The 20,128-nt window shown below is 39.5% G+C and overlaps 2 protein-coding genes across 3 annotated transcripts; one reads left to right on the top strand and one right to left on the bottom strand.

The window, feature by feature from the left end:
* Nucleotides 1–5: 5 nt before the first annotated feature.
* Nucleotides 6–7,381, top strand: LOC122832657 (multidrug and toxin extrusion protein 1-like). Its single transcript, XM_044119634.1, has 17 exons — nt 6–1,409; nt 1,701–1,802; nt 2,315–2,383; nt 2,467–2,615; nt 3,425–3,467; nt 3,595–3,639; nt 3,740–3,837; nt 3,924–4,021; nt 4,115–4,228; nt 4,317–4,384; nt 4,485–4,593; nt 4,675–4,750; nt 5,451–5,520; nt 5,645–5,777; nt 5,857–5,951; nt 6,845–6,949; nt 7,076–7,381. The coding sequence occupies exons 1-17, from the start codon at nt 1,302–1,304 to the stop codon at nt 7,379–7,381; spliced, it is 1,788 nt and encodes a 595-aa protein (XP_043975569.1). The 5' UTR covers nt 6–1,301.
* Nucleotides 7,382–7,386: 5 nt separating this feature from the next.
* slc47a3 (solute carrier family 47 member 3) lies at nt 7,387–18,395 on the bottom strand. 2 transcript variants are annotated; one of them, XM_044119635.1, is made up of 17 exons: nt 17,885–18,395; nt 17,043–17,144; nt 16,879–16,947; nt 16,402–16,550; nt 16,264–16,306; nt 14,211–14,255; nt 13,733–13,830; nt 13,549–13,646; nt 11,604–11,717; nt 11,450–11,517; nt 11,271–11,379; nt 10,874–10,949; nt 10,488–10,557; nt 9,664–9,796; nt 9,465–9,559; nt 9,324–9,366; nt 7,387–7,874 (listed from the first exon to the last, which is right to left on the bottom strand). In XM_044119635.1, exons 1-17 carry the CDS (start codon nt 18,014–18,016, stop codon nt 7,675–7,677), a joined length of 1,644 nt encoding a protein of 547 aa, XP_043975570.1. In that variant the 5' UTR covers nt 18,017–18,395; the 3' UTR covers nt 7,387–7,674. The 2 variants fall into 2 exon arrangements, with proteins under 2 accessions (XP_043975570.1, XP_043975571.1); XM_044119636.1 differs by lacking the exon at nt 17,043–17,144 and having other exon boundaries at nt 17,885–18,394.
* Nucleotides 18,396–20,128: the final 1,733 nt, after the last annotated feature.

The following is a 20,128-nucleotide window of genomic DNA, read 5'->3' as shown; positions in this document are numbered from 1 at the left end:
TAAATCTCCTAAAGTTGGATCAAACAGAGGAAGGGAAACTTTTGACAATTCCTCTTTTCACATTCTCTATAGATTTCCCAAAAATCTTCATTTTTTTTTTTTCTTATGGTTTCCTCTGTTCAGATGAAAGGTCTAATAATAACCTGCTTTCAACTTTCTGAAACTCAACACTTTTTATTTTAAATATCTTTGTACTTAAAAATGCCTAAACAATGCAGAAAAGTTTGGGGGGGGTTTTCTCCCCAAATATCTCAGTCTTATCTCACCAAACTGCAAACTTCCAGTTAGTCCCAGTAGCGTTTAAAATCTTTCATGTACGTTTTTATTACAACAGGACAGAAAACCTCTTTTTTCCTCCATGTCCCTGAAATAATTAGTGGTAAGCAGCATCTTATAGTAGGTATAGACATTAAAACTGCAGTTAGTAACTTTTAGAAAAAATGTTTGGTTTTAATGCACTTATTTATTAAAACTGTCACCATGACATGACAGTACAGTGTGAGACAGATAATCTGTGAAGAAACGGATCTCCTCTGCCGCCTTCTTGTGGTCCTGCTGCAGCTCGGTGTGGAACAACCAATCAGAGCCAGGAGGCGGGTCTTAGCGCTGTCAATCAAATGATCTGCCTCCTGTTGTTAAAAGTCACACACTTTAAGATGCTAACATATCACTCTTTGCTCCAGTTCCCCAACAGTTAGCTGGCGGCATTTGGTGAGTAAATGTCTTCATTTAACCAATTAAAATGATTCTGAACTCCGTGAAGTCCTGACTGCAAATGTGAGCAAGTTTATGTATCTGTGTTATTGTAGCAAAATCCTCGCACATAGAGATCAACACTCGTCTGATTTACTTTAAAAGCGTGTTTTCTTGCCTTTCCCATCTTCCTTTATAATTGAAAGACTGTTTTGAGAGGGGCATTTCGTCTAATTCCTGAATGTGGCGTCAGGACACATTAATTCTGTTACTGCTGCACTGATTAGGAAAGGAGAAAATCTTCGAATAAAGTGATAAAAATCAGATTCTTGCTAGAAATCCCCCTCCCCTCACCACAACAAGTTCATTGTCCCTTACATGTTTCATTACCTAGATCTGAACATCCCCCACCCGTCTTCAACTGTGATTACAGAGAGTTTTCTCGTCTTTGTTGTTCAATCTCTGTTGTTTCAGCCGGCTCTGGCCTACCTCCAGGGAAGCTGTGATCACAGCAAGATTTCCATCCTCGGCGGCATCCAGAACACAACAAAGACACGCATGTTGGAGGAAAAACAAGGAGCTGCGCTGGAGGGACGCACACTTGAGACATGGAAGCGTCCAGCGACAGGCTTTTCTGCTGTAGCTGGCTGCGCCGCAGGGTTCCCTCGCCCCACAGGGAGGAACTGTACCACATCCTGAGGATGACGGGGCCCCTGGTAAGGACCTGCACTGCCTGCATGCCCTGTTCTGAGCGCGTAGGTTACACCAGACCGTCGACGTTCTCGGCTGAAGAAAGACCAAAGAGGTGCAAGCCTTACAGGCAAGACTGTATCTGGCAGAATTTAGTCTCTGACAGCTGGAGGAAGGGGAGAAAAATGTCAACTTGTCAAAGCTCATTTATCAAATCCAAAGCTGTTAACAGTAATTAATTGCATCTTGTGCTTACTGTAATATCATCTGTCAGCTGGTGGCTGCTTCACCTTTGATGTTAGCGTTTTTCTTTCCAGCTGTTGTCTCGAATCCTCAGTTACCTCCTGCCTTTTGTGGTCACAATGTTCTGTGGGCGTCTAGGAAACGACGTGATGGCCGGCTACGGGTTGGCTTCTGCTGTAAGTGGTCAGACTCCTGGAGGCTGATTTGAGGAAAAATGACACATGATTGCACTGATTACACATGATTATGGTATTTTTGGTCTACATTTTCTAGCGCAAATATCTTGGTACGCTTACCATTTTTTTTGGTGACTTTTCAGCAAGATATTGGGGCATGTTCAGAGTCAAATATTCCTTTCTGTCGACATAAAAGTGCTAATTCTTCTGGCTGATTATTCACACTTACAACTTGGGGAAAATTGCTTGATATAAGTGAAATAATCTGCTAGTGGAACTAGCACTTTTTCATGAATGTTGAGGAGTTATTGACTAAAGACAAGCTTCTATCTTTTGCTAAAAAGTTACTTGTTTTGTTTTGTTTCGACTGCATTAAGTATTTGCAGCAGACCAAAATTACTTTGTAATATTTTGTCATATAATATCCTGACAACAAGTGGACAGAAATGACGGTTGTTTTTAAACATATTCCATCACGCCTTTTGCTTTTAATAAGTGTGGATTCCTTACAGACCATTAATGTCACCACTGCGGCCACGGGCTACGGTCTGGGACTGGCGTGCGACACGCTCATATCTCAGGTCTGGAAGCCATTTTGTCCTGTGCCAATTTCACCAGGGCTTGTTTGAGGTCTGGAGTTTAAAATGTGTGTGATGTTTGACAGACGTTTGGGGGCAGGAATCTGCTGCAGGTGGGCGTGATCTTTCAGAGGAGCGTCATCATCCTGCTGCTGTTCTGCCTGCCCTGCTGGGGGCTGCTCATCAACGCGCAGCCCGTCCTGCTGTGTGTGGGGCAGGACCCCGAGGTGGCCAGGTACCTCACTGTAGTAAACATGCTGCACTGCGTCCCGTCAGACTGTTTCATGAAGCAACCGTTTCATAAAAAAAAGAGAAGAGAAGCGCCTTCGTAGTCCAGTGCCGTCGATAAAGGATGTCACTCGTGCGTCAGATTTACGGGTGTACTTGAAACGCACGAACGCAACGGTTCCGCCCAGAATGAAGGAATGCGTTGAATTGCGTTCCGGTTTTTAATTGGAATAAATTAAAATTTATTGAAATGAACACGTTAATGTCCTGGTACCGCACTTTGTTATTATAGTTTTCTGGAGCTTACAGCTCACCTCATAGGAATTAATGCTTTCTGAGTTTTGTATCATATGTTACTTTAGATTTGGAGGACGTCTCTTTTTGTTCCCAAAACGTTACCTGTTGGTTAAAATAAACTACCTCCAAGTTACAGAAACGTTTTTCGTAAATGACAAAGTAACTTTTAATTTCTGAAATTTTTTATCTCTCTCTCTCTTTGTATCTATTCTGATGACAAAAAAATACATATTATTTTCCTTAAAACGTGAACGTCAGAGCTTTTCAGTTTTAAAACTGGAATTATGAGCAAGAGTTTCAGCACATTCACATGAAATTTGCTCAACTTTTCTGTCGAGCTATTTGTCTGTATTTCTGTGTAAACTTGTACCCAGTTTATCAAATGATATTTTCTTTAACTTTGAAAACATTTTTAAACAATATAGTGAGGATTTTTTTTTTTTTTTTACAAAAAAAAGACTTTTCAGCTGAATAAAAACCAGCTGTTTCCTAAGCTAACCCTGTTGAATCTGTTGACAGAATTGCTCAGCTGTATATAACAGCCTTTCTCCCCGCTGTGCCAGTGAGTCACACATTTATTCTAACAAACACAAGCTTTCATCAATGATTTTTCTTTTTTTTTTTTTTTTTATAGTGTCTGTGTCATAAAGTAATATTAAAAGGAAAAATTAAAGCGTCTTTCTTTTTAGGCAATGTTTCTACACAACCTTCAGGTGTCTTACCTGCAGAACCAGGTGTGTCCAGAGGTTTAAGGCGAACCCTGCTTATTGAAATGTTGCGAATCTTGTTGAGTTCATGCTGGTTTTCATTTTTGTTTTCTGCTTGCATACTTAGGGTATAATCCTGCCACAGCTCTACACGGCCGCCGTGGCAAACGTAGCAAATGTCGCCACAAACTATCTCTTGCTTCACTGGCTGAACCTGGGAGTCAGGTCAGCATGCACACTCCTTTCCAAACAAATGTGAACAGAACGATGACGCTCACTTTCATTGTCTCGCTGCTGCGTGTGTGTTGCAGGGGCTCTGCTGCGGCAAACACTCTGTCTCAGATATACATCTGTTCTTTTCTGTTCGCTTACATCCGGTGGAAGAGGCTGCATGTAAAAACGTGGGAAGGTGAGGGACAGTATCACTAACAGTGGTCGAAATGTTTTGAGATTTTCAACAAAATTGTCAAAGACATAAATGGGTTTGCGTCGCCCCCTGCAGGCTGGTCTGTGGAATCACTACAGGAGTGGGGCTCCTACATGAAACTGGCCCTCCCCAGTACCTTAATGAAGTGTTTTGAGTGGTGGGTTTATGAACTTGGTGGCTTCTTTGCAGGTAATGTAGATACCGCATAAACTCACATCATATATAATGATGATGATTTAAAAAACATGGAACATTCCTATTTGTTTGTACCAATCAGGAATGCTGAGTGAGGACGAGCTGGCAGCCCAGCATGCTGTGATAATGATCGCTTTCCTCACCTACATGGTAGGACCGACTGGACCTCAGAGCAGTGCCGACTCGTTTTTCAACAGCTACCAACCCAAACTCTTTCACACACTTTATGTTGGAATTCCTGAACACGCAGTTTCCACTCGGTCTTCAAGCAGCGACGTGTGCCAGAGTGGGGAATGCTCTCGGCGCAGGAGACCGCGCCAGGGCCCTTCTGACCAGCAAGGTGTCCCTCTGTCTCGCAGGTCAGTAAAAATCGTTTCTATCACAGCTTTTTCATTCCTCGCGGGTGTCGCTTGTTAGATTCCTCAACTCTTGTCGTGCAGCTACCTTTGCGGTTGTGGAAGGAGTTGTGCTTGGCTGCTCCAAAACGGTGATCGGCTACATCTTCACGTCTGACCAGTGAGTCTGGACAGCACCAGTAACTCCCCCGACCCTCCAAACTCTGACACCCAATGAAATCTGGTGTCGTTAAGTGAAGCTGGACCATTCGTCAAATTTGGTGTCCCTTAACGACACCAGATTTCATTTTGATTGGAATGTTTGTGCTGTAAAATTTTTTCGTTTGTGCCGCTGTCGATTTAAAGGTGGTGATAAATGTTTCCAGAGGTCATCAAAGGTCAACCTGCCTCCCCCGCACATTTACAAAATCAAATGAAGTACAGGGTCAAGGCAAGCAACTGTGTTACATTTGGACAGCAAAAATCATTTGTGGCGTTATGATGTTTAAGATAAAAAAAATTTTTTTAAATCAAACCAAATTGATATAAATGAATTGTGCTAAAACCTTTGCAGCACCACTAATAAATATGCTATTAGTGGCAAAATCAACCAGATTTGCTCAATTTTGTAAATGCGGTGATAACCTCCGGAAAGATTTATGAATAGCTTTAAAATCACAGCGGCACAAACGAAACATTTTTTGCAGCATGAACGTTGGTGTCAAATTTAGTGAATTTGACGGCAAATTTGCTGCACAAAATTTTGACACCGATTTTGTGTCAAACTTCACACCTTCACTCAGGTCCACTTGCTTTTCAGTGACAGTAATACTCAGTTTAAAACACTGTTACAAACTCAAATGGCTAAATCTTCCTTTCAGGAAGATCATAGGTTTGGTCTCTCATTTGATGAATGCCTACTGTTTCCTTCAGTTCTTTGACGGACTTGTGGTGAGTCCTATTGCTGCTCTTCTTTTTTACTCTTAAACATTTGCTCATAACTTCAGGAAGGTCCAGCCTGAGTCGGTCAGAAAGTAAAGCTGCATGCAGACTGACATACGTTTCATACCTGCAGGGGGTTTGCACTGGCATCTTCTTGGGCACAGGCAAGCAGAAGATCCCTGCTGTGGCTAACTTCGTGGGATATTACTGCATAGGCCTTACACTGAGTGTCACTTTCATGTTTGTTGCAAAACTGAGAGTTTTAGGTATTTAAACTCTGGTACTTGTTTGTAGATTTCTTATGATTTTTTTTTTTACTTACCCAAGTTGTTCTTTTCCACACAGGTTTTTGGCTGGGATTATTGGTTTGTGTCATTTTGCAGTCGACCTTCTACATAATAGTTATCTTCAGACTGAACTGGGAGAAAGTGACAGAGGAGGTACGGTAAACATCACAGTGTGTCACATTGCACCTACAAATTTGGAAGTATTTTATTGAAGTTCAACTTAAACAAGCAGGGTTAGATGTTGCTAGTGGCAAAAATCAACAGCTGGGAAGAGCGTATGGGAAGCTGGATTGACCAATTTCCTGAGAACATTAGGAACATCATCAAATAAGAACAGCAAACATTTAACCAACTTCACCAAGCCAGAGACAACATGGATCGATTTTTAGTACTTAAAGCTATGCCAAGACTGGGCTGCAGAAAATAAATAAAAAGAAGTAATTATTATTTTAAAGTATGGATTTTCAGAGAATGAGTGTGAAGATGCTCTGCTGCCACAGAGTGTCTGCAAAATCCAAGGAGTTTTGTTATAATAAACTGCAGTGACAGCAGAAAATAGTTCTTACTTTTAGCTATGAATGCTTCTGTTAGAGTCCAAACCTAAATCAAATTTGGAAATGGTGACAAAGTTTTGAAAATGTCCGTTCACAGAGACTTTCCATCCACTAGAGCTGAACTCTTTGCAGAAATGTTCAAGTCGTTCACTCTCCAAGTAGAGCCTCACTCTAAAAGCACATGTAATGACAGTAATGGGGTGGAGAACAATGTTTTTACTCAGGTATGCTCACTAGAAATACCTGCTTTTTGTTTTTGCACAAACAAATCCCCCCAAAGCAGGAAAACCATGATCACTTCTCAGTGTAGCACTTTTCTGTTCTTACTTCCCAATAAAGGACGTGGATGTTTGTGGTTGCAGTGTGACAAAATGCAAAACAAAGTTCACGGGGTGAAAATAATGTTTCAAGGATCACGTAAAACCTCCGACAGAATGTGACCCTTCATGCTTGAGCGTAGAAACTTTCAGATGTTCTGTGCTTCTCTTAAAGGCTGTGAAACGAGCTCAGAAAACCACCAACATGACATTAATAAGCGCCTCTGGGCTCACAGACGTTGAGGGAACTGCTGCAGGTCAGACGGCCTACAATGAAAAAGTAAACACACTCTGAAATTCAAGACATTTTTATCATCAGTTTAATTTCTTTGTATAAATTAACATCCACATTTTGGTCTTTAGCAGAAGAAAATTAACAGATGGGTGATGGTATTCTTTTTCACAGTCAGCAGATGGATACATATGCGTTAGCACAGAGGATCAGGACAGCCATGCTGAAAGTCCAGGTGGCCGTGAGGTCGGACGGACAGGCGGCCACCTCTCCACCACCCAGCTGATCATCCGCAGAGGCCTCGCCGTGTTCGCCGCGGTGGCTCTGCTAGCTGTCGGAGCAGTCGTGCACTTCCTTGTTCCTTTGCCAGAGTTCCGGTCTGCAGAGGGCAACCGCACCGCGGCAGGTCGGATCAATGCAACGCATCCTCCTGATCCAATTTACTCCACTGTGCTGGTCCCTAATGGACAGTCAAAGTGAGTCGGAGATGATGTTTTTGAACTGTCTTCAGTTTGACTTGGCTCTCTCTGACAATACGCGACTGTAACGATCCAGATTCTAATTAGAGATAACTCTTGCCATTCCAGAGAGCAATCTCGCTTTAAAATCATATTCATGCTATTTTTGCTCTTTCTGTTTTCTCTTTGCTTCCTGCTGATCATCTTACGTCTTTCCCCTCTCCCGCTGCGTTCTGAGTCGCAAACGTCTGTGTTTTGCTTTGCGATCAAGGCAAATAAGTTTGCTCGCTCACTGCGATGGCACTTTACTCATAGTCAAGTAACCAAGTTCGTGACCAGCAGGTTTATGATGATTCCAATAGCCAGGATCAATAGCATGCCAGCCAGAGCTAAACCCCTTTGCAGAACCAGGCTCCTGAAGGAGGGCTGGACTTCCAGAGAAACCTCTTCTGTGTCAACCAGATCCACGGTGTCCGTCACGCTTAGCGAATCCTCTGCGTCTTCTGATTGGGGACCTGTTCATGCAAATGTGAAAGGCACACATTTAGACTCCTTTGGAACATGATGTGTAACTGTTAGCTTGTCTGAAGCTTTATTAAGACAGAAGGGACCAGTTAATGAGGACTAAACAGATGGAAGGAGTCCATTGTTAAGAGTCACCCAGAGACCTCGACAACGTGATTCCAATGGTTGTGGAAACTTACATGTAGGGAAAGCAAAGTAGTTCCCCCTCCCCCAGGTTAGGGAGCTTGAGAATGAGCTGAGGGGAAGAACAATTCTTTGGATTTGCTATGAGATACATGTGGTGACGGCTGGGTGAATAACTGGATGTAGTGTGAAGCGCTTTGGGGTCCTCTGGACTTGTATACAAGTACAAGGCTTTTAGCATTTTTACCATGGGAAGAGCTGCTGCTTATTTTAGGAAAGTCAACTGGGGAAAGTACCTTCTGGCTGCCTTGTTGCAAGAGTTTGTACAGTAAGCATTGGTAGTTATACATGTTGTAGTTTGTACTTTCCCAGAATTTAAAGCGTTGAGGTTTTTGTTCTTGAACTGGAATTGTACTTTCTGGAACTTTAATTATACTTTTTGAACTTGGAGCTTACTTTGCTCTACTTATAGTTTTTGAACTTAGAGGTTACTTCTAGATATTAGGAATTACTTCTGAATCCTGGCTTATCTACTAAATTCTACCCCTCTTACACTTTTATAATCTTTCTGGGCTGGAGAAATATTGGAGCCCTGGAGAGTCTTTAGGGATGTCTGGTTTTATAGGCTATTATAAGGATGACTTAGCAAAATGTTTAACACAGTAAATTGTGTTAAACATTAAGGAAGTGAAAGTTTTATGGAACATTATGTGCTGACTTCTTTTAATCTTTAACTAAAAATTGTAACATTTGCTGAAAATGAGACATTTATATGAACTAAACCGTTATTGAGACGATGCCTATGAAGAGTCTAACAACTTTCCTGTGACTAAAACTTACATTTAAAGTTGTTTCCCTGTCTTGGTTTCACCAATACACACACAGTGGATGATTTCCAATGAATAATCATTTCTCAATGTAAACAATGCTCCATCGTTTCCCTCTGTCGGTGATCACGTATCACATTGTCTGTTTTCTCCTTCAGGTGACCCTGGTCAGACCTCTTGAAAAAGGACAACTATTGCTCTCTTCTTTTCAAGCTTCCTGATAATACTGATTGTTGGTCTTGTTTAACTTTTTTTTCCATTTGTTTGTTGTTGGGGTCAGGTGATTTTGGGTTAAGGCTATCGGGAAGACACTGATCCTACAACCTTCTTTGGGCCGTTGTAGGGGATTGTTAATGACAATCTGTTGTCATTGGTTAATAAATGTATCTGCTAGTCATGACTGCATCGTGTTGATGGTCTCATATTGGTCCACATTGATAAAAATCCTCTACATGAATGGAGAAAAGTAGCAAAGCATCTCTTTCTTACTTGTGTCTGAAGAGCAGCCAATCACGCCTGCTCTGATCCGAGCCTGAAAGATGAAATCATGTTTAAATCTCTGTTATTGAAGAAAAAAAAAAACAACCTTTGGTGTTTTAGAAAAATCAACATTTAACTTGAAATGCAAACCTCTGTTGTGGCTGCCTTCCAGTTCATCCTGAGCAGATAGAAAATGAGGAATGTGGATTGCAGTGATACACAGGTAAACAGGCCAGTCCATAGACCTTGGTAAAGAAAGATATTATACATCATGTCAGATCAATTGTAAAATCTAAACAAAGACTTAGAATATCAATGTTTTGAGATACTTTTCAACTTTAAATCTCACCCTTTATTCCTTGTTTGGCAGCAAACATCAGGGGGATTCCAATAGGAAATCCGATGCCATAAAATCCCAAGAAGTAGCAAATAGCCCCGACTCTCTGTTTACCTGCTCCTCTGATGATCCCACCAGAGGCAGCCTGGTCATTTGGAGTGTAAAAGAAAAGATTAGACTTCACACAAAGTGAAGTTACACACCCCTCTAAAAGTGGCAGGTTCTCCGGATGTAAAAGTTTAAACTGATTAGGGTGAAATGAAGCAAAAAATACACCTGGAGAGCAAAGGGACCGTTTACACAACCAGTACTTGCCAAGAAGTCCTACAGCTTCTTCTTTGTTCCTGTTGGACGGTTGGAAGATTCGCCAAAGAGTTTTTATCTTTTATCTGGGCCGGGTTTTGCTATGTCAGCATCATTGACCTCGTTCTTTTACTGATCACTGAAAGGCTGTTCTTTTGTAACCCTCTCCTGATTGATGCATTTATGCAGTGCGATATTTTTAACCATTTATAATCGTTTTTGCAAACTGGGGTTTGAGCTGCAATGACTAAGACTTTAGTCTCAGACATTTGTCTTGGTGGGATCAAATGTGTGCACACTTACGCAATATGTCATCTTAGCATAATATTTTTTTACTCTTCCACGTAAACAGATTTGTTTTTCAATTGAACACATACATTAAAAGGTCTAAAATGTTTTTCAGTGATTTACAGTGACACGGTTCTCATCTCAAAGGCTTCAGGGGTATGTGGATTTTTTAGATCTACTTTACTATGAATATACTTTTGTAATCTTTTAAACATTTTTTTGTAGGAAATGACAAAGATACTTACAGACATGGCATCCAGGATGACGAATGGAGCGTAAAATGACATAATTTCTGCAACCCTTTCCCTAATCTGCCTGAAACAAAAATATATATAGTATAACATCACTATACTATTATGATATTTATTAAGATACAAAAGCTATTCTTCTTAATATCATTGACAAATGTGGCTGTTTCTCAGTGTAGAGCACCTGATTACAGATGACACAAACCTTTGGACCAAGTTATTATGTCGCACAATATGTCAGCCAGGTTCACAGGTTTACGATTAGATAAGGCCTACTGTAACGCTCAAAGGCCATTTAAAATCTGAGTCATCTCTTCAGTGCTCGAGTGTGCGACTTCGCCTTTCACAAACAAGACTGATTCCAGTGGGTTACATGTACTTACTCATCATATGTAAAGATGTAAGAGATATGATTCTTCAGACTCCCCATGAGGACTGCCAGGCAAATAGACACCGATCCTGTTGTAAAGAGCAACATGCCAAGTGGGCTAACATCACACACTTACTATGCTGCTGCTAAAGAACATATATCGATTGTGGGAAAAGAAGAACTTTTACTTTCTTTCCAAAACGTAATTAAATTGTATTTGAACCACATTGTGATATTTACACTAGAAACTAGACCAAAACACTTGCCATCATTTTGTGTTTTTGCAGTAAATAGCTCATATTAATAGAATTTATATGAGCTTTTTTACTACAGATGGTCGGATCACTTTTAAGTGTCTCAAAAAGTAAAAAAGAAGTCTAAATGCGTATATGATTTAAGTGCTCACTGACCTGCACAGAACATTGTTGCTTTCGCAGACAGCTTGGCCTGCTCCGTTTCTCCGGCTCCCAAAGCGTTTCCGACTCTCACGTTGCCTGCAACGCTGAAACCCAACGGGAACTACCAAAACGTGAAAACATTACTGATTGGAAAACCTTTTCTTCTTCACTGCTAGCTTCAAAAAGCTCACCATGTAGGCAACATTTGCCAGTTGGTATACGACAGACTGCGTTCCAAGCTCAACCTCACTTATCAGACCTTTCAAACCGATACAGGTATTAGGTTTCAAAGTTGTTTTAGAAAGCAAAACATCTTCACATTTGTAATTTGGGAGAGGGCATTACCTGCCAGAAAACCTCCAATCTCATATGTCCACCATTCTACACACATCATGATCATTCCAGGAACAGCCAATTGGATATAAGATTTCCAGTCAGCGAGGCATTCTTTGGACCAGCCTAGATACGACAGTAGAAAGGAAGATAAATGCATATTATACATAGTTAGTGTTGTGCAAAAACTTATTCAAACTCTTCAGCTCACACAGATTATATGAATAAAACTTATTTATGTTACAAATTTAGGCTCATTTATTAACAAATAAGATTGGCATGATACTGACCACTCAAAGCTCTTTGGACTAGAGCGACATTCACACACTGATACGCATTTCAGTAGGTAACATCTGACCGGAGGAAGACACAATTGAACCCACAACTAGATGTGTTCGGAAAAACTGCAATGGAAACACTTCTTTTCTCATCACACGAGTCACTGTGGACAAAAATCTGTATGACAACAGATCAGGCTGAGACTCTGGCAAATGGCCAAGAGCAAAGCTTTATTTCGTCTGCAGACGGAGAACAAACACAGCAGCGAGCTGCACTGAGTTCTGATTTGCAGCTGCAAGCCCTCACAATATATAGAACTCATGTTACACAATGTGGTCACTCCAGTTTCAGTTGAACAATATACAAGCCACGTAACCACACTGGAGGGTCAGTTAACTCCTTGGATGATAAACATCTTCTTGTTCAAATATGCGAGTTTCCAAAAATCAGGTTTGCTAATGGAACAATTTTGCATAACAAGAACATTGTCAAACCAGAATATCCAGCAGGTACACCAATTTCTTAAAACTCTGAGCTGGTGATTTTCCACAGAGAAACTTCTTAAGACTCCGGGCTTATTCCATCACACTACATCTATCTAAACTATCTGTTCTGTTCTGTTAACAAATACTGACCCTTGCTGTGGTATGTATGGTGAGGCATTGTCACTATCAGCCTGCTGCAATTACTGCAGGGAGACGTCAACAGGAAACCTTATCTAACTGGTTCTGTAGAGACTCTCTAGCCTTCATACTCTAACAGGTTGAACAAAACTAATGTGGTTAAATAAGTAAAAGAATTAAACAAAATTCTTAAGAGACATAATAAACAATTTTTACTTCACATCACGTGATCAACAGCCGGATGTCACAACTGGCGAATATGACGGCAAAGATGACAACAGGAAGTACTAGGAGGATAAAGTTGAGTTTTTTTGGACAATGTTCAGCTGGCTCCACCAGAGCTCTCTTAGCATCACACAGTTCATGAAAAGTTGTGTGAAATTCAAACGTATTGAGTCTGTAGCTCTTCTGTAAATTGGCAGGCTATAATTCCCCAAAACACCCCACACACAGACGCTCCCAAGTATAAGGTGTTTGTCGCTCCAACGCCTGAATAAGACGCCAACCGCTGATGGCTGACAGATGACGAGCGCTAGCTGTTTAAGTACCTGTTTAGTTGTTTAGCTAACCTGTTTACACCATGAGTTTTAATGACTTATGTTCACAACCTTATTCATGTGTAGTTTTAATTGTATTTCTTATTTGGTGGAAACATTGCAATTGCAAAATGGTGTTGTTTTTTTTTTACATGAACAGAATATTGACAAAGATGTGTGCACACTTGTAATGGAAGTGCAGCTTCTGTCAGCCATTCATCCAGATCTTCAGTTCAACTTCAGTTCATCGCCTTCCCTCACAGTTTCCCCAGTTCTAATCAATCAATGGCTCCTTGTTCTGTAATTAACTCTCCGGCTTAAATATCTCTGTTGGTCAGCTCATCCTGGGTCTCACCAATCAGTTTCTTATGGTCGTCTTGTGATATGTAATTTTGGTTTCCCCCATATTGGAATTCCCTTTTCAAGTGAAATAGTTTATTTGCTGCTTTTCCCCTCCTGTCATTTGGATCTTGCTATTCACCATTAAATCACAACATCACAATATAATTATTTAGTCACCTGCCCAGGTTGTCTTGTGAAGACCTTTCCACATGATGTAAGCATAAAGGAACCCAGCCAAGGCAAACTCAGACAAAGTGTTGGCAACAGCGGAGCCCCTGAAGATCACATAAATATGCCCATGTTTAATATGTCTATATATGCATTTGTGTAAAATACAATCATAAATATGTGAGAGACTCACGCTACGCCCATTTTCAATATGAAGAGCACAATGTAGTTAACGAGGGCGTTGAGCAGATTGACAATTAGCCCTGTGATGACCTGCGGCCAGATGATGCCCTGAAATAAAAGTGCCACATGTTTTTAATTAGCAACTTAGCACATTCAAAGTGACTTGTCTCCAACAAAAGGACGGACGTAATTTGATCAAAAATTCAATTGTATAGACTCCACCCACCACCTGCAATCCAGCAGATATAAAAATTGTTGGATAGAATTACTTTTTGTTCTTTTATCTTTTCTATTTTCATTTCATGTACCATACTCTGACCTCTTTGCTATTTGAATTCATAGTTGACAAAACCCCTTTAAATCGGACATACTAAATTAATACTGCACATTTTGCACATCTAATCTTTTAGGAAACGGGTGTAGTGTTCAACTGCACCACATCTACGGAGTATATTTCAGCTTATGTAGGGTTAAAATAGTGGACCTACCTGGTTCTGGAGATATCGTGATTCTAAGGAAAACATGAAAGTAGCCTGTAATATGACAAAAAGAAGAGATTTACTGAAGTTGTTGGCACAATTTTAAAAGACCTCTTTAATCAGCATCAACACCAGGTTTTGCTTTTATGGTGGAACAATTTTATTGCAGGATAATAATGTCTTCTCCTGACTTTATTAATCTGATTCTTATGTTATGTCCTGAGTTTACTGCTTGTGAACTTTCACAGAATGAATTTGTCTGAGCTGACATGCTGAGGTTTACATTCCTGGAGATGTTGTTCAGCACCTGCAAAAGGAGTCAGACTGTCTTCCCTAATGTTTTCATCTTTTGTCCTTCCTGTGCAATTGTTGCTGTGTCTGTCTGGCAGTTTTTAGTGTCTCATGTTGAAGTTCTCATAACATGTGAAAGATGGTAATAGACATGGCTGATTGATTTTCTCCTTGGCACTTTTTCTCCCATAATTATTTAAAGGGGGAGTATTATATAATAACTATATCAGCTTCAGTTGTTATAAAAATGCTGTATATATCAAATATATACATAAGTAATTTGACTTTGTAATTTCACGCCTTGTAATTTGGGCCTCTGTCTCTTTAAGTCTTCAGGACGTCATCACAACATGGCTCTTCTATTAACCCTTTAACAACCTTTCTTTACTAGCATTACACTGAGAAGTAGCTCCTATAATGAGCTCAGCAGATGTGCAGTTTCACCAGATGTTTGCTAATTGCTGTTGGCTAGTCTGAAGGAGCCGAGTGGGGGAGTCAGAGGAGAGAGATGCTCGTTGAGGAGGGCTAGGTCCACCTAGGCGTTTTCTACCGCTGAATGGTTGCCATGGGAGATTAAAGGATTTCTCAAACAAGTATGAAAGAATCAAGGCAACACTCCAGTTACGTTTTTAATGAAGGAATAACATTATAATATAATGTAAAGCTAAAAAAGTTGATTGTACATAATACTGCCCTATTAAAGTAGCTTACTAATGTGGGTTATAGCAATGAGAGAACACATGTAGACATTAGCGTATGAACCTTACATACATGACATGAAGAGGCAGCTTACGGCCCAAAGTGTAAAGTGTATGGAGCTACTCTTTAACCCTCTAAGGTCTGGGCTCTAAATGTTTGAAGTTTGAATTTACCCTTACATTTGCACCTTAAAAACTATTTGCCTTGCCTTGTTTGGCATCAAACAACAAGTACTATTTTCAGCACAACCTCAGCTTTATGATTTTACAGTGTTTGTTTCATTTATTAAATAAATTTCATGTGTGATTAGAGGGTTAATCAATAACTTTATATGGCTGTGTAGTCTCTGGTTCCCGGTCAGACTAGAGTACAGAAGATAAAGGTACGCAAACATATGGACGTAAAACAAGTCAACAAATTAGGGGTGCACTGATTTAACAGCCAGCCAATTTATCGGCGCCAATGTCCTTAATTTTGGGAGATCGGTGATTGGTCAATACTTACATGTGAAGCCAATCTTATTCAGCGATCTCATCTATCCCAGCAAAGAACCACTATTCTCTTCTGCTCTCCCATGAGAGAGGTTTGACGGACAGACCAGCCCGCCATTCATGTCTGCATGTTTGCAGTAAGTCACCCCACTGTTGCCAATTCAGCAACTTTCTTATATATTTAGCGACATTTCAGATAAAAAATAAATAAATTGGCATCGGCCAAAATCGGAATTGGCTTTTTAAGTCAGGTTAGGGTTAGAGACTAGTCTTCTTCCTGATTACGTAGGTCATAGCATTTGATATATATTTTAATTTTGAACTGAAATATATATTTAAAAAAAAAACTTTTCAATTATATCTATATGTATCTATTTTACTTAAATTAGGGGAACATTTAATGCAGCTAAAAGAATCTTTCTTCATAGTGTGAATTAAGAAATGATCAAAGTTTTAGTGTTCTATGGATATTTTTGTTCTCTGTCCAACATCCAGACTGTGACAGTGCTAAACTTTTAGGACTTTATATCTTAAATAAGCAAATTGGAGGCCTGGAATGATAAAAAGTAGAATATACTCACTGGAAGTGATGGCATGAAGATCTTTACATACATCTGAGCCAAACTATGGAGAGATTTCACAGTCAAAATCAAAGCAAGCATTATTAGCAAGTCCAAGAAGCAAAGGATGGAGTGGTTCCTAAGAGACAGCTAGCTGACCTGGCGACTTCTGGCTCCTGTCTGACCGCCAAGAGAATGGGCTCTGTGTTGATGAGAATGGCCCAGCAGGGGAAACAAGCCAGTAACAGAATGAGGATGGACCGCTGCAGAATGACTCCGACTCTCAGGAGGTTACCGCTCCCATAGGTCTAAAAATATATAGAGTTGGCAAATAAATTTGTAATTTGGTACATTTATGTCTGTGTTTAAAAAAAGAAAAAAAAGAAGAGACATTCGAAGTCAGTTCAGCACTGATTAGGTTCAGTATCGCCTGATACTAAACATCAGATATCGGTATCGGAAGCCAAAAGTGTGGGTCGGTGAATCCCTGCCTATTGTACATATTGGTGTTACCGATTCATATGTCATTAATCGTTAAAATACTCCTCTTGTTCCCTTGTGGGTACCTATGCTTACAGACAAGTGTGGCCTATGCATATGTACATGTGTCTGGTTATTAGTGGTTGATGCTCATACCTGTGATATCAGCGTATCACATGCTGATGCCAACCCAAAACCAATGGACACACCAGTGACATTAATCACCTGGGGAAGGAACAAAAAACAAAAACAAACAAGGATTGAACTATTTAATTGGTTCAAGATATTTAGTTCAACAGGAAGTTGTTTTTTTCACTTACAGCTATGGCCAAAGACACTCCCGCCAACTCTGTCTTCCCAAGATGGCCACAAAAAACTGTACTGACAAAACTCACAGCATAGCTCATGAACTGGGCCAACATCTGAAAGTCAACATACACGGAAATCTGGGACAACTCAAACATTTTTGTTGGTGCAAAATATTTGTGCAGGATTAGTGACTCGCATAAGCAGTTTTGCGTAGTTGCATTCAATGACTTGTGTCGGTGTTAAGAAAAAAAAATTAAAAACTAAATGTCTGTATGAATATTTTAATACAGAAAGATTTTTAGATATTAGTTTTGCTGCCAATGTATTGGACTGAGTGAAAAATATTAGAGCAATACTTTTTCATTTTGTTACTTGTAGAACAGAATCTGTGAAGTAGAACAGTAGTTTTGTGTCTGAGTGATAAGGAAATATAGGCATTTTTTTTTCCTGACACAAGAATGCAGATTGATTTTGCACCATTTGGATCATTTGGGAAAAAAGTGTATGATTATTTTTTAAGTGTGACTTATCATTTGTAATTTCCACTGAAAAATGAATGGTTGTAACTGCTGTTTTGTATTTGTGAAAGAATGGAGGGTAGGAGAAACTACAATTACAAAACTCCTAAAGAATTTTTCTCAGAAACTTTAACTTCTCAGTTACAAGGAACAAATACTTTTGCATTTAAAGTAGCTCCATAGAGGATGCCCAAATAAAATCCTGTGTAGGATCCAGTAAGAATCGTGGGTTGCGTATTACACAGGTTTGTAAAAAAAATAACTTATACTGGGCTATAAAATGATTTAATATTCTAAGAAAGGGGTGACGGCTCATTTAAACACAGAATGCTTACCACTGGTGCGGCCAGCTTGGACAGCTCTTTAATTTCACCCTTAAAACCCAACGGAACCAGCGTGCGGATCCGTCTTACTGCCCAACACTCGGTCCACGCAGGGAAAGTTGTCCTCTGAGCGCTTCCGTCCATGTCTGAGTTCAAAACTAGCTTCACAATCTCTCAGCGCGTCTTTAGTAAGAAGAACTTTTGACTCCTTAAGCTCCTCGTCCTTATGAGGAAACAAATGACAAGGAAGAGCGTCTGGAGAAGTCAGCGCACATCCGCTAGCGGTAGGTGGTCCTCTTATGTGGGCCAGCTGTGAGAAGCTGTTGCCAGGTGACTCAGTTTATGGCCCGTGACTTCGCCTACCAGGAACGTCTTTTGCCCTGTTACAGCAGCGTACACAACTCCTTGAAAGCTCTTCTGGTCAGATGCGGAATGTGAACGTGAAAAAACGCGACGACTGATGAAATCTGGTGCAAACTGTCGTATGACGTCACGCCGGTGAACCATTCCCTCCTGGTTGATATGAAACTTAATCATAACTCACCTTCTTTTTTTCCTATTTTCTTCTTTCTTTCTTCGTTTCTTTCTTTTTCTTGCAATTTTATAGAATTGATATATTTATTACAATAAATTATAAAGGGGTGGTATGTATTTTTTTTTACAGTACATAGTAACTATGTTGCCTTCAGTTGTTATAAATATGCTGTACGTATCAAATATAACATAAAACAAATTTGACGACACAGCTGACTTCTGTCCCTTTAAGAAGCTCCTACTCTTTCCTACACTTCTCCTTCAGTTTGTCATCACAACAATGCTACTCTTAATATCGTTTACAACTTTTATTTTATTTTCTAAGGTGGACTGAGACGTATTGATGCAATATTATTATTAAGCATTGCTACTCTTATTATTAAGCATTACCCTAGTAAAATCTGGGCATACTCAACCCAACTTCAATGAATAAAAAAAACAAAACAAAAAACATTTTAACCAAAATGTCCAAGTCAAAGAATTTGAACACAGGCTTAGTTGTACTAATTCTGTCTGCTGAGCCTGTTGTCCCAAACCATTCAGTTTAAAAGACAATTACTGGTAATGCTATATGATTTGGCTGATTTGCTAGGTATACTAACAAACAATTGAACAAATGAAGTCCATAAAACAAAACCTCCTCTGAGCAGCAAAGCATTACAGTGATCCTATGAATTCTGGGGAAGAAATGTTTTGTGCAGCAACTGTAAGCGACCACCAGAGGGCGCTAAATGCTAGCTAACCAACCTTACCGTAGGTTACCTGGTGTTACGGCGCGTTTAAATAACAATTTAGTTGTTTAATTGATTAATTCAGTTCACAAACGTCTACAGTTGTTCAAGAATTTAAATAAAATTAAAACAAAGCCACAAATATAAGCGCAATTCTCTGAACTAACTTTCAGAGAATTTGCTTAATTTCATAGAAACTTCTGAGGCTCACATCAGTAGCAATAAAACATCACATAATGAAGCAAACCCAATCACATGTGTAAATAGCACCACATTAGTTAATAGTTTGATTTCATCTAGGGTTAAAATCGAAATTAGTTATACCCTTGACAGATTTTGATTTGAAGCTATTTTCATTCAACAAGAAGTTCATAACGGCTTTTTAATAATCAGTAGGAAATCATCATTGCATGTAATGAATAATGAAGTAATGAAGGACCCAATAATTGCTGACCAGATTTTATGCAATGTTGGGTGACAACAAAGAAGATCTTCTTTGTTGTCACCCAAATTTTTTGGCTCCCTCCCGACTCTCTCAACAGATTCACATTGGGACTCCACTCCAAAACGTCAACAGCACTTTTCAGGAGAAACTTTTCAATTGAATTAAATGATTGCTTCATTCAGTCAAGATCTGTACGAATAATTTAAAAATTATTTACACATTTCAATGTAATAAGTTTAAAAAAACAAAAAAACAAAATTTTAATTTCATTTAACTTTCTTTAGTGACCATATTTTATTTCATTATTGCTTAAAAATGCTGTTAATTCTTATAATTAAAGTAGTGACTGTAGAAAAAAGGTATTGTTAGTTTATTTTAGTTTTTGGAATGAGTGTTGCAACTGTGCGCTACTTCAGTATGGTGAAGAGAAGAATATATGAAATTGAATAAGATGAAATATTGTGTACATGAGAGGCATCTCAAAGTATACTTAATCTTTTGAGTGTTTATTAGTTTAAATGACTTCCGTTTCTAAACAAAACGGTG

The sequence above is a fragment of the Gambusia affinis genome, linkage group LG06, assembly GCF_019740435.1.
Source record: "Gambusia affinis linkage group LG06, SWU_Gaff_1.0, whole genome shotgun sequence".
Lineage (NCBI taxonomy): Eukaryota > Metazoa > Chordata > Actinopteri > Cyprinodontiformes > Poeciliidae > Gambusia > Gambusia affinis.
Note: the sequence above shows the minus strand (reverse complement) of the source record. Positions and strands in the feature narration are given on the sequence as shown.